Below are 15,197 nucleotides of genomic sequence, written 5' to 3'. Positions count from 1 at the left end.
GGGTTATAAATCACGTTCTGGAGAAAGCTGCAGAAAACGATAAAAACATACTTATACTTTAGACCGTATTTTAGTATGAATATGTGAATGAAAAAGTATAACGTTGCTACACCCTGAACAATAGATATAGGACTTTGAATGGGCCATGGTAATGTCAATTTAGCAATACAATTTAAAAAGTTATAGCCCTGCAAAGAAGGGGAACTTCTCCATGTTAAATAGGGCTGGCGAGGGATGGTAAATTATGAATTTAACCCCGGCGATCAAAGGGTTAACTACAACAAGTAATGCTGTTTGTTATTTAAGATGAGGTCGGACTCGGCACTGACAGATTTGTGTTCATTGTGCTGCTTTTATAAAGCCTCAAATGACTGCTTACAATATTTCATGAAAGCAAAGTGTTTCGTTTGTCTACGTTTTAAAAGGTTTAAACTGTACAGCACTGACAAAGTTGAACAAAGTGCTGTACAAGTTCCACAACAACAACAACACATTTTTTTCCCTGGAAGCTTCGAATTAAAATCGAATCTCGGCCCTGAAGCTTCGAATTCCAAAAAAAATTCATAGGTCAGCCCTACCAATTTCCTCTCTGTGCGTTCAGTAGAAAGCTATCCAGCTACAAGCTAGCCTAGCTTAGCACAAATGAATGGACCGCTTAAACTCTGAAAGAGGTGTTTTTGGTCAACAGCTAGGCTACCTGGTCCGTATCCACTTCCATTCATTTGTGTTAAGCAAGGCTAACATGCAGCCGGATAGCATTCTATTGAACATAAAGAGAGGAAATTAGTATCCATCAATTTCACATTTATCATCATCCCTCTGTCTCTCTTTCTATCTCTCTCATTCTCTCTCTCTGTCCCTCCCCCCTCTATCTCTCTACCCCCCCCCCCTCTCTCTCTCTTTCTAGCTGTGCGAGGCGTCATTGTCTCATGGCTACCTCCCCGTGGTGTTCAACCGGCGTAGTCACAATGGTGCTCCCCTCACCACCCTGAAGCTTCAGCAGTTTGGGGACCCAGGGGACCTGCGCGAGGCTGTGCGCTACATACGCCACCGTCAGCCTGCAGGAAGGCTGTATGCGGTCAGCGAGAGCACCGGGTCGGGCCTGCTCTTGTCCTACCTGGGGGAGTGTGGGTCGTCCAGCTACCTGACGGCCGCCGCCTGTCTGTCGCCCGTGTTCCGCTGCCAGAGCTGGTTCGAGAACGGGCCCTGCTGGCCGCTCCACTGGCCCCTGGTGCTCTACCAGAAGATGTGCCTCAGCAGGTAAACATTCTTCCCAATGATGTCTTGAAGTGATACAGTAGTTCTGATTTTCTGAACACTTAGCCCAGTTTGCTGCTTACCACTGATGATGCGTGGATCTATTGTGATGTTTCTTCTTGATCTGTGAAGCCCATGGAGGCAATTCGTTGCGATTTTGCGCTACTCAAATAATTAATATGTACAGTGATACAGGTATAAAGACACTATGGTAGTAGTCATACTGGCCAGCAGTATAACTAGTAAGAGTAGGTAAAGGATATGTACAGATATGGATATAGAATCTACAGATATGTAAAAAGGATTATATGCAGGTACAGACAGATGGGGTATATATATACGGTAAGAATAAATATAAATATACGGTATATACAGCATTATTTATAGTTATATGAAGGTGTATAAGTAGGTATATAGAATAATTATATGCAGGTATATTCAGACATATGGATATATATATATATATATATATATATATATATATATATATGTAGTAAAACAGGCGGCTGGGTGGCGCAGCGAACATTGCGCTCGTCACCAACGCAAGAGACACCGGGTTCGACTCCGGCTGTCGGCGTTGCCTCCGGCTTGGGCCAGTTGTCATACTAACTCAATTGGCAGAGTTAGAGGGTGGAAGTCGATGGGTGGAAGTCGATGGGTGGTAATCTGGACGTATAGACTATAGTATGAGGTAGGTATATTATTAACATTACTATGGTCAACTCAAGTGTTCCTTTATTGATCCCCTTGGGGGAATTCACGTGTCATAGCAGCATGGGGGAGGGGGGAGGGGAGGTACCGTACAGGCAGGAAAAAAGATCATAATGGAACATAATAATAGAATAGAATAATAATAGAATGTCAATACACTGTACAATGTATGCTCTATTGATAATATTATACATGGTATACATAGTAATAGCACAATGCACCGGAGTCCGTGCAGTGTTTAGTAGTTCACTGATTGTGGGAGCAGGAAGGTGAATGTCATTTTGTCACCAGTGGTGGTGGGTGTGTCTGTCTGGAGGTGTGGGTGGGTCACCTGGGAAGAAGGGTAATTAATATCACCTGTGCCTAGGAACCACTCAGTGTTTGTTTGTTACAGAGAGAGGGTGAGGCAGGGTGCCTATATTTCTGTTGACCGCACTACGTTACTCAGTTACCATCGAAATCCATATACCATCTGCAAGAGCATGTAACCGAAGGCTAAAATAAACACCCTTGAATTGCAGCTACGGACTCAGGCTCATTCATTGGACTTGCGTGTCGGACAGATCTCCCTGCCCAAGCCCTCTCAGCGGCTTTTTACTTGTCACTTTAAAATAGTCGCGTTACATTGTCAACAGAAAGGCTACGGATCCCATGTAGCGCTTCGCTGGAATTGCGCATAGAACGATGGACCACTCAGCCACTTTGAATGCAAACTGTGAGTAAAGGAAAACACACAAAAACGTGAATGAATGGCAGCGCACGGCAGCGCACGCAACCTATGGTGTTAACTCAGTTCATTCATACTCTGTTGACGTGTTGAGTGAGTGGATCGCTCGTTTACGCATATTAGCACTTTCGCAGCCACTTGGATCCGTCTAAAATCACTCTAGACGGCCAGCATTTCATAATAGACTTGCATAGTCCGTGGGGCTGTTTGTAGAGCTAAATCTATACTTTATAGTATTGCTATCTGTCCATTCTCATTGTCAATTGACACCATAAACCGTCCCTTCAAAATGGCTTAATGAAATATTTTTTTCATCAATACGTTCTCATTTTATAGCGTCTTGAATATAAGCGTTATAAGAGATTTGGACTAGTATATTTCCTGGAAGGCGAGATACAGGCCGCTAAGCTACTAACGTTAAATCCAATGGCATTTCGGATATACAGAAACTACAGTTAAAACTCAAACTGCATATGATCGATATGATGGTCCACCATGAATGCATGAAAGGGGGGGGCGGGGGACGTCGTTTCTGATTATTGATTACCAGTGTTGGGACTAACGCGTTACAAAGTAACGCGTTACAGAAACGAAGTAACTTTTTGCCGCAACTAGTACTCTAACGCATTACTTTTGAAATTCAGTAACGCTACTTACGTTACTGAATGGTTCGTCACTGCGTTATTTGCGTTATATACGGCGTAGATTGATAGCGAGCGGTAGTGATTATTATTATTATCCTCATCCCCACCCGCGTAGAATGATACGAGGCGAGTCTGGCCACTGGCCAATCAGAAGTGCGCAAGAAATGCGGCTATGGAAAGAAATAGACCCTCTCTATTGTAAACAAAACAAACGCTCGCTATGAATCTACATAAAAAGAACGCAGTAACAAACTAACAAACCATTTAGCAACTACTTGGAGAGATAATTAATATACAACATGGAAACGAGATAAAGAACATGTTTGAGGCGCTGCTGGAGTCAACTGGACTAACGTAACGTTACTACATCTCAACCACCGCAGACTTTGGTGAGTCAGTGCAATGTGTTCACTGAAACTCAAGTTGATCAACGGATTTTGACTGTACGAAATCTGCCAGGGAATCTCATAATACTAATCAAACAATATAAATATAGTCCTTTCATGCACAATTGATATCCTAACTATTCTAACGTTGCAATGCTTTGATTGATATCTTAAACAACGTTGCAACTTGCAAGATGGTGAATGAATGAATGAATGAAAACTTTATTTAACAGATTGCAGAATGGGTACAATACAGTACGGCTCAATACATACAATTGTTAAGGGGATGCAGACCTGAGAAAGACATTTGTCTTGTTTCCATCAGGGTCCCCCATTTTCAATTCATATAGACATTTATGACATACACAACATACATGACATTTATGGCATAGGGACATATAGGTATTTAGTACTGATACATTTGTGACATAAACGGTATTCAAATATACAGTACTGTTACCCCTAGCTTTGGGTAGGGCGTTCCACATTGTTGTGGCATAATTGCGAAACGTTAGTCCCTTGTTTGAGCCGAATCTGGGTTTGTTGAGCTTCCTCTGGTGTAGTGGTTGTGGTATTCACTGACCTTTGGGAAGTATTTTGACATGTACATGGGTACCCCGGTCGTATAGTGTATCTTGTAGACCAGGCCCATTGCAAGTTGCTGTACTCTGTCGTCTACTCTAAGCCATCCTAGGTTGTCAAAGTGGGCAGGGGTGAGGTGGGTTCTGGGGTCCAGGTCAAGTAGTAGTCTGACCAGTTTGTTTTGTGATGTTTGTAATTTTGTTTTAAGCGCCTTTGAGGTGCTTTGGTACCATGAGGTGCAAGCATAGTCGTAGTACCCTTGAATTATAATGGTTATAATGAAACGCTCCGGCGACATCAAGGCTGTTCCTTCAACCGGCGCACTTCTTATTATATGACTCGGGACAACATTTGTTTGTGTCAGATTTGTGTTTGTATCTAGACCACATTGCTTAGCAGAGTTCGGTGATGTGAATGGAAACTGTCAAGTTGATCAACGGATTTTGAGTACTATAGGGCATGGGACTCGGGAGCAATCTTTTTTTTTTATCTTTTTTTTTAAATAACTAAATAGTTACTTTTCACAGTAACTCATTACTTTTGGGTGTAAGTAACTAGTACAGTAACGAAGTTACTTTGAAATGAAGTAACTAGTAAAGTAACTGAGTTACTATTTTTCAGTAACTAGCACAACACTGTTGATTACCAATAACCGCGTTAGCCTCAGTAGCCACATTCGCTGACCAGGTGGATGGCTATCATAACAAGCCCTGATCAGCATGTAATTTACGTGAAAAAGTTTTACCGTGGTCCGGTTGGATCCCCCAAATGAGTTCCCAGTTATCGATCGCCATCTGGTAGATCGATATGTCCATTGGCTGATGATATATTCCTTTACTGCACACTGAAATCCGCGTCCCAAAACGTATTCCAAGCTACAGGCTATAGGCATCGCTTCATGTTAGCAGAAAACTACATTTAGGCCGTGAGCCAGGGCCCCAAATTTGGGCCACGGCTACCATCTTGGGGGACTAACTTTCATAGTGATTTTTGGGAAGGTATACACCCCTGCTGCTAGAAAATATGTGATAGCAATGCAGCAGTTGCCTCCAAATGTGTGCCATCATATCTTTTATAACACTACCAAGCATATTTTTCAGGCCTCCTGTCCGAAAATTACATGCCCCAAATTAATCATGATAGCTCCTGAACCATAAGGCCTATATGCATGTTTCTGGTCTCCTTTGATAGGTAACAAGCTAGGACATATGAATCCAGTGTAAGTAAACCCACATATATTACCATTCCAGAGTAAATGGAGATACAATGAAGGAAAACATCATATTTATATCCTCGCCTGGTACATAATCTTAATTTAAAAGGCAATATGACCATTATTACCAATATCACATGGATAATAATGCAACTGAATGTGTCCTCCTACTACTTGACTACAAATGTAACTCTGGATCTGATGAAAATACACAAAATACAACATTTGATACAATTTATAAAGATATCCCATTTGATCCATGGACATGACTTTTAAAGGCGGTCTAGATCTATAATTATTATTATTATTATCAGACTCCACCCACCCATATGAACAAACATTTTCTTGGATGTCTATAAGCCAACCACTGTTCCACATCATCTAAAGTGGACTGCATTAGAGCCACACCCCTCTTTCAGCAAGCATGGCCGATCATGATGCTAGGAGAAAGCGTAAGGAACATTTTAATCAAGTAATCATGTTTACATTTTTAACACAAACCACCTTCTACTTCCTTATGCAGTAAAAACATTGATGGGTAATACTGAGCTCATCCAAACACTGAACAAGCTTGGGCATGGGGTCTATTACTCCAAACATGAAGAGAATGACACTGCTCTGTGTCTCCAAAAGCTAGCAACAGCCTCAACTCAAAGAGTTGTACTTCCAGCATCAATCTTGCATGGGACAATATTGATAGACTTGAGGAAACTCTCACTGGAAAGGGCACATCACATAGAGTCAATGGTAGTTGTACAGGCCAATGTCTATGGACCACAACTACCAAGAGCTGAGCTTCCACACATTGAGAAACTGAAGCAGAGATCGGTCACCATTGAGGACCAAGAACTGGGAGTATATGTAGCAGGTGCGCGTGTGGGCCCACAGCCTCTCCCAACCAGGGAACACTGTGTCCAGGAAACCAAGGAAGCTGCTCTTCTTGCCTGCAAGAAGAACCTGGTGTGGGCACTTGCAAGGCAAACAGATACAGAGAATCAGACAATTCCAAGCTGGACTGGTTTTAATATCAGCACCAGGGACCAAGAACCAATCTCACAAGATATAGTTGGGTATCTGCCAACCATCAATTCACCAGCCACAGTTGACCAGTGTTTGAAATCCTGAATCAATCAGAGATAATCAGAAAGGAACTGCATCTAGAATCAATTGTGGTAGTCATGGATCACTATATGCGAAAGCCACTGAAATTGCCTGGAAGCACAAAGAGCGCTTCTCCAACATTCTTCTCAGAATGGGGACATTCCATACCATACGTAATGCCTTAGCCATCCTAGGAAAGCGATTTCGGGATGCTGGTCTAAAGGACATATGCATAGAGGCTGGAATTGTCGCAGAGGGTTCTGTCAATGGAGTCCTTGATGGTAAACACTATAACCGTGCCGTCAGGGTCCACAAGTACATCTATGAAGCTCAGAGTTCAGAGTTCACACTGTGGGTTGAGGACAGCATTCCAGAGAAGAGTGGGATGATTAAATCATTCTTGGACAATGTGAAAGACATGGCCAGTGACTTGAACCAACAGACGGCGAACAATCTGCTGCAAAGTCCACTGAGCTGATAACCCTGTGGACAGACTTTCTGGAACACCTCCGTCACAACAATGGAGAGCATTCTGCATGTCATACATGTAGGGATGCCCCGATCAAGTTTTTTGCCACCGATACCGATCACCGATCGTCTTGAGCCATATCGGCCGATACCGATCGTTTTTGATAACATTTTTATTTTATATATTTTTTTTTAAATAAAATATATATATTATACTTGTAGTTGTATTATCTGCGAGACATCGCCACCATGCAACAAGTCAAAATGCTCGCTATCTCCACTGTCTGTGTGTATACTCTGCTTTGATCAAATCACATTCAGCATGCCCTCAGCAGGGTATATCTGCGGCTCTGCAGATATACCCTAGGCTCTGCAGATATACCCTACTCCCTCAGCTAGCCCCGTTTGTGACTGCGATGCAAGCCGGGGCTCGAAATGCATCGAATCACTGTTATAAGGCATTGATATCAGGAGCTATCTGTGGCTACTGCTATCCGGTTATATAACGTTAAGACAACGCCTCAGTGAACTATTTAGTTTAATGGGACATTTCGTTTTGAGCAGTGGGCTAAGTAACGTGGGCTATCATGCACGTCTCTACTAGACTATTGCTGGAGCATTTGTTGATATCAGGAGCTATCAGTAGCTAGCCGGCTAGATACCGTTAACAATGCCTCATGTATTAAACTAAAAGTGAATAGTTGACTGGGTCATTCTGTTTAAACAGTAACGGTGGCTAACGTTAGCTCAAGGAGCTCACATGCACTAGGTTAGAGCAGACTATTGCCCGAGCTTGTTGTTTACACGGGGAAGGGAGGAGGAGGAGGAGACGGAGCGTCTGAGACAGAACTCAGCGAGTGAGATCTCGCTTTTCGATCGGTTTTGACGATCGGCGAAAATAAAGCATTATCACCGATCACCGATCGCATATTTATACTGATTATCGGCCGATAGCGATCGGTGGCCGATCGATCGGGGCATCCCTAATTGACATGGTAGATAACGTAATACTTGGCCTTCTGCGTGCCTCTCGTGAGGGGGACTGGGAGTTGCACCTCCATGCTATAAGAAGCATGATCCCATGGTGCTTTGCTTATGATAAGATAAATTATGCCAGGTACCTGTCCCCTTACTTTGCTCAGATGAAAAACCACCAAGAGAAGCATCCTGCTGTGTATGAGGCCTTCAAGACAGGCCAATTCTTGGTGCAGCTGTCAAGTAACAACCCCTTTGGACGGATCCCTGTGGACCAGGCTACTGAAGTCACAGTTAACAAAGACACACAGACTCCTGGAGGCACAACATGGTTCAGCCTGAATGCTGGAGCTGTCAAGCGTTACTACATAACAGCCGAGCACCGCAGTGCATTCCTGGGACAGTTAAGGGAGATGGTGCAAGGTAACAAATCAGAGGTTTGTCATGCAGAGCTACAGCAGCCAATAATCCTGAAAGATGAGGAAGCAGTTTCAGCAGTGGTTAGCCTCATACAGGAATGGGTCAACCCATTTGCAGAGAAGCGGGACCTCATTAGAATCTCTACAGCAAAGACAGCCCCCAAGGAGATTGACTCCAACCTGATGAAGGCATATGAGATTGGTGAGCAATGCTATGCAATCTTCAAGGATGAGAGACTGGAGAAAGACCTACCAGCAAAGAAATGCCATGACCCAATGAAAACCAACAGGCTAAAAACATTCAGTGATATGTGTAAGAAGAGAGATGTGAAATCAAGTGGGAGGGCAATCATCTTGAAAGCAAACAGGTCTTTGTTTGGACACATCAAAGTGATGGCACAAGGGCGCAGTCTACATATGGAAGATATCCTTTCTAATCCCCTTGGGCGATTTTCCTGGGCCCTGTCCAGTCCACACCAGGCGGATTGCTGAGAAAGACAAATAAAGCTACTTTGGCCACGACCTTGCAGAACATTTTTGCATTAGCATAGCAACTCCCAGGGAACTCTGCTACAGTGGTTGATGGAATGAACTTGGTCCAAAGAGTGAAAGGTGATCAAGTTACTTTCAGAGATGTTGCCACAACAGTTCTGGGTATGGCTCTGAGGGAAGGCAGTCAGAGTAGCAGAATAGATGTCAACGACACATACAAGGAGAACTCTATCAAGAACAGTGAAAGATCTCTACGGGGTGAAGAGACTGGTCATGAGTTGCAAGGTATCATAGGTACACAGATGGTGAGGCAGTGGAGGAGCTTCCTGACCAAAGTCAGTAACAAAACTAGTCTCATTAGCTGTATAGTCGATGAAGGAGGAAGGTAGAGTACAGAGCAAAGCTACAAGACAAGATTCTGTATGCAACTGTGAATGACAAATGTTACAGAATCTCATCTCAGGACAGTGAGGAGGTGTCAGCTCTTCAATGTCAACAAGAAGCAGATGGCCGCCTACTTCTCCATGCTGCCCATGCCACAAAGAGAGGGATACCCATCTGTAGTTATCTGCTCAGAAGACACAGATGTCTTTAGCGTTCTGTGACAAGATTGAGGCCCCATTGTTCCAGATGTGTGGCAGTAAATCCTGTGCAAGGCTTGTGGACACCAGGAAGGTTGCTGCCACTGTTCGCGTAGAGGTGTGTAGGGCTCTCATCGGGTTGCATGCATATACAGGATGTGACACTGTAAGTGCTTTTGCAGGCAAAGGGAAGACAAGTGCCCTAAAAATTCTGACCAGCAATAGGCAAAATCAGGACACATTCTCAGAGTTGGGTCAGGAATGGGATCTCTCCCCAGAGCTGAGGGACAAACTAGAGGCATTTACATGTCTCCTGTATGCCCCAAAAGCATCAACCACGAAGGTCAATCAGCTCAGATATCACATTTTATATGCCAAAAAAGGTGAACTTGAAAGTCATCAACTCCCACCATGCAAGGACTGCTTAACAAAACATGCACAGAAAGCCAACTACCAGGCTGGTATATGGAGAAGATGTTTGGAGAAGGACCCACAAGTGCCAAGCCCTGTTGGCAGAAGCCTGAAGATGGAGAGAGAAGAGGAAGCTGAACAGTTGGTGGTGGACTGGATGGAAGGCCAGCCAGCACCCGATGCCGTCCTGGATCTACTGGCCTGTAACTGTCCAAAAATGCGTTTACTCCCAAGATGTATGTGTGTTGCAAATGGCCTCAGGTGCACTGACATGTGTAGACTGGCAGACTGAGAACCAGGCATCCACCTCAGAGAGTGTGGAAAGTTCTTATGAAGATGTGGAAGATGTAAAACAAAGTATGGTAGGTTTTGTATTATTATTATTATTATTATTATTATTATTATTATTATTATTATTATTATTATTATTATTATTATTATTATTATTATTATTATTATTATTATTATTATTATTATTATTATATATGTTATTGTTTTTTTTACATCTGTACTAGTCTCGGCTCCCAGACCATTGGAGAGCACCGCCAACAGCGCCACGGATAGAGACTGAGAACTGTCTGTACTGAGGGGAGCTTTCCCACCCTCTAACACTGCCAATTGTGTTAGTATGACGACCGGCCAAGCCGGTAGCAACGGCGAGAGCCGGGCTCGATACCAGCATCTCCTGAGTTAGTGGCGAGCACCTTCAGATTCCTTTATTAAGCCATTTGTGTAAAAACACATTGGTAATTGTTGCAGCATTACAGTGTATGCATTTTTCCTCTCTTTTTTCACAGTAATGACGAACACCAACACAGACAAAAAACAGTGCAGTGGAGGATTAATAATTTAAATACATATATATAAAGTGAAAAGTGCAGTTCCAGTAAGGACTAGTGCAGTCAGTGTCATTGTGCCAGTGTCACTTGGGGGCAGAGGGGGGGGGGGGGGGGGGACCTGAGGCATTGATCAGCCTGGCGGCTGAGGGGAAGAAGCTCAGTCTGTGACAAGCTTTCACAGCCTTTGGGATCCTCAGCCTTCTCCCAGAGGGGGGCAGGGTGAAGAGGCTGTGACCGGGGTGGGAGGGGTCGGCCATGATCTTCCTCGCCCTCTTCAACGCCCTGGAGTCGTTCAGGGACCTGAGGGAGAGCAGGGGACAGTCGATCACCCTCTCCGCGGAGCGAATCACCTGCTGCAGCTTGGCGAGATCTTTTGCCGCTGCAGCGGGGAACCAGGAGATGATGGAGTGGGTGAGGATGGACTCAATGATGGCCGTGTAGAATTGGGCCATCATGGTCCTCGGCAGTTTGTATTTGTTCAACTGCTGGAGGAAGAACATCCTCCCCTGGGCCTTTTTGAGCAGGCCTGTGATGTTGAGCTCCCATTTCAAATCCCGGGAGATGGTCATGCCAAGGAATCGGCATGACTCCACGGAGGCCACCTGAGTGCGTCCCAGTATGATGGGAGGGGGCAGGGCTGCTTTGATGGGAGGGGGCAGGGCTGCCTTGCCCACTGCGCCACTCAGCCGCCCTGAGTATACCTTTTTAAATGGTATCATAAATGTTGTATTTCTAATGTATTGTCATCACATTTACAGTTACATTTGTAGTCAAGGAGTAGGAGAACACATTCGGTTGCATTATTATCCATGGGATATTGGTTATAATGGTCATATTGCCTTTTAAATTAAGATTATGTACCTCCATTTACTCTGGAATGGTAATATATGTGGGTTTACTTTCACTGGATTCATATGTCCTAGCTTGTTACCTATCAAAGGAGACCAGAAACATGCATATAGGCCTTATGGTTCAGGAGCAATCATGATTCATTTGGGGCATGTAATTTCGGACAGGATTATTATTATTATTATTATTATTATTATTATTATTATTATTATTATTATTATTATTATTATTATTATTATTATTATTATTATTATTATTATTATTATTATTATTATTATTATGTCTGAGCTCAACATGCCTGCAAACATGCTGACAGTAATAAAGAAGTTACCGTACAAGCTAAGAGACAAATGGAGGACGGTGGCTTGTGATATTCAAGAGAGGCGTCATAATAGAGCTACTTTTCCTGACATTGTGGATTTCATTGAGCACCAGGTGAAAATTATAGCTGACCCTGTATTTGGTAATATACAGGATATTCCAACCACAGTGCGAAGCAAAGACTGCAGCAAAGACAGCCAATGCAACCAAGGAAGTAGTTTTGCAACTACAGTCACTTCTGTGGAGGGAAAGGACTATATGAAAAAGGAAGGAGGCTCACTGGATGAAAAGACCTGCCTGTGTTGCGAGGGTGAACATGTACTGGAGTTGTGCCCGCTACTAGAAAAGAGGGCACATGAGGACAAGATTGCCTTCCTGAGAGAGCACGGAATCTGTTTTGGCTGTTTGTGCAGAGGGCACATAAGTAAGGACTGCAGGAGGCGACTGTCATGTAAAGTATGTGGATACAGACATCCTAGCATGCTTCACATTTACCCGAAGGACAAGGAGGAAGAGAGGGAAAGAACAGTGGCAGCTGATACTGACATGGCAGTGGGCAGTGCTCTGTACTTCTGTATGACAACTAATAAAGAAACTTGAACTAGCGGTGCAAACTAGTGGTCTCACTGGGCCCGGTGAGCAGGACTGCAGACTCCCCATAGTGCCAGTCAAGGTCAAGTCTAAAAAGGGCCATACCATTGTGGAGATGTATGCTTTTCTGGACCAAGGGAGCTCAGGATCATTCTGTACAGCAAGTCTGATGGATAGACTGGATATCTCAGGAAGAGCAACCGAGATTATTTTAGGTACTATGGGCCAGGAAAAGGTTGTGGGATGTTGCATTGTGTCAGACTTGGAGGTAGCAGGCCTGGACAGTGGCCTCTACTATGACTTGCCAGACGTCTTCACACAGAGGAAAATGCCTGTCAGCAGGAGCAATATACCATGGCAGCAATATTTGTACAGATGGCCATACTTGCATGGGGTACATCTACCTGAAATTGACGGAGACATTGAGCTTTTCATTGGCTTGAACGTACCTAGAGCTCTGGAGCCAGTAAAGGTAATTCCAAGTGAGGATGGAGGGCCGTATGCTGTTCAGACCAGGTTGGGCTGGACTGTTAATGGGTCATTGTCTGGAGGAGCAGACTGTGAATAACCTAGTGTCACTGCTAACCATATCTCAGTGGTGAAATTGGATGAACTGTGGGAGCAGCAGTTTCAAATTGACTTCCCTGAGTGCAGCCATGACGAACAGCTGGGTCCATCAAGAGAAGATCAACAGTTCATGGAAATGGTTGAAAACACTGTTGAGTTCGTGGATGGTCACTACACCATTGGTTTACCTCTAAAGAACGGGGATGTGTGCATGCCTGACATCGTGAAGCCTAAGACAGAGAGACAAAAGATGTATGAACAGGGAATGGAAGAGGCAAATAATGTGAAGAGCCTTATGCCAATCACATTCGAAAGCAATGGAAAGAGATCAAAGCTAGTATGGAAGAAAACAAGATGAAGGAGAAACAATTAGAAGAAATTAAGGAACAGTTTGAAAAGGTGAAACAAGACCTAAGTAAAGGTCAAAGCGCCCTGACCCTGGAACAAGCTGAAGTGGAACACATCAAAATGGAGATATATCTTCAAAGGGAGAATATGCTATCCGTCTTAGATGACATGAAGAAAGAGAAAGCGTATCTGGAAGAATTGAAGGCAAATGTAAACAAAGAGAGTAAAGCTATGGTTGAGGAAAAGGAAAGGCTGGACATGATCGAGTCAGAACTACAAAAGGAGTAGGACAACAACGATAATGTCCTCAGTGAGATAAGAAGAGAGAAGGAGGACCTGAGGGAATTGTCCGTCAGAGTTCAAAAGGAAAGGGAAGAACTCGAGAGTGTCGTTGCCCGGGAGGAAAAAGAACAGGCCCTCTTAGATGATGACATCAAAAGACGAGCAGGAGATCTGCAGAACAGCATGCAATGAGAGAAAAACAACATCTAAAGAGAATGAAATCTGACACAGTGACAATGACAGAAGACATGAAGAATGAATGGAAGCAAAATCTCATGGGGAAGAAACAACAATTTGAAAAGATCAAGAAGGGCTTGGAACTAAAAAAGAAGAACTTGATAGAATGAACAGGACGACAAATGAAGAGACACTCGAAGTAGAGTTCATGAAGTCTAACACCCAGAAACAACTTGGCGTAATAGAACAAGAGGAAAAATATTTGGAAAAGGACAGGAATGCCAGAAGTGGAACAGAGTCGAGCCCAACTTCATGTCTGGAGACATCGTACTCATCATGGACGACTCTGCACCCTGCAACTCTTGGATCATGGAGACAGTTGTTGAGGCTGTTTAAGATAAGAGAGGACTCGTTCGACAAGTGAAGACCAAGACCAGGACAAGCTGTCTGGACAGGCCTGTCACAAAGATGTATCTCCTTCAGGAGGCTGACCAGTCCTGACCTGACTTGACTTGGGGTTTGGACATGACGTTCAGTGTAATGGTATAGATCACACTGTCTAGGCTCCGAAAGTTCTAGAACCTCTGGCCTAGGGACACTTGACATATTCAACGACATTGACATTGAACTTTTTTTTCATCTTTAAGAACAAAAAGACATTGGACCGTTCATCTTGATTGTTGTTTGCACGTGTAATACAGTACATTGGGTTTTTGTGCTGTAATTATTATGTTGTAATAATTAGGGGCCGGTATGTGGGAGCAGGGAGGAGTATGTCATTTTGTCACCAGTGGTGGTGGGTGTGTCTGTCTGGAGGTGTGGGTGGGTCACCTGGGAAGAAGGGTAATTAATATCACCTGTGCCTAGGAACCACTCAGTGTTTGTTACAGAGAGAGGGTGAGGTAGGGTGCCTATATTTCTGTTGACCGCACTACAGGTACGTTACTCAGTTACCATCGAAATCCATATGCCATCTGCAAGAGCATGTAACCGAAGGCTAAAATAAACACCCTTGAATTGCAGCTACGGACTCAGGCTCATTCATTGGACTCGCGTGTCGGACAGATCTCCCTGCCCAAGCCCTCTCAGCGGCTTTTTACTTGTCACTTTAAAATAGTCGCGTTACACTGATCCTTCATAAATATATTCTGCATTCATTTGAAATGTATATATTTGTATTGTGGTATTAGCTATCAACCTATGTAAAGGAACAGTTTTTTTTTTATAAAAACAAACACCCTTTCTTTATTTTATTT

At 43.7% G+C, this 15,197-nt stretch overlaps 1 protein-coding gene across 1 annotated transcript in view; it reads left to right on the top strand.

Annotated features, from left to right (window-relative positions):
• The window catches only part of abhd15a (abhydrolase domain containing 15a), a gene marked incomplete at both ends in the record, with an annotated part of 167,086 nt that overhangs the window by 102,937 nt on the left and 48,952 nt on the right, over positions 1-15,197 (top strand). Inside the window, one exon of the mRNA XM_084325917.1 lies at positions 908-1,260. Coding sequence (XP_084182043.1) covers positions 908-1,260 — 353 coding nt within the window. The remainder of the gene's footprint in view (positions 1-907; positions 1,261-15,197) is intronic.

Source organism: Notolepis coatsorum (assembly GCF_963971535.1).
Source record: "Notolepis coatsorum genome assembly, chromosome: 1".
In the NCBI taxonomy this organism is placed as follows: Eukaryota; Metazoa; Chordata; class Actinopteri; order Aulopiformes; family Paralepididae; genus Notolepis; species Notolepis coatsorum.
This window is presented reverse-complemented; position numbering and strand designations above follow the sequence as displayed.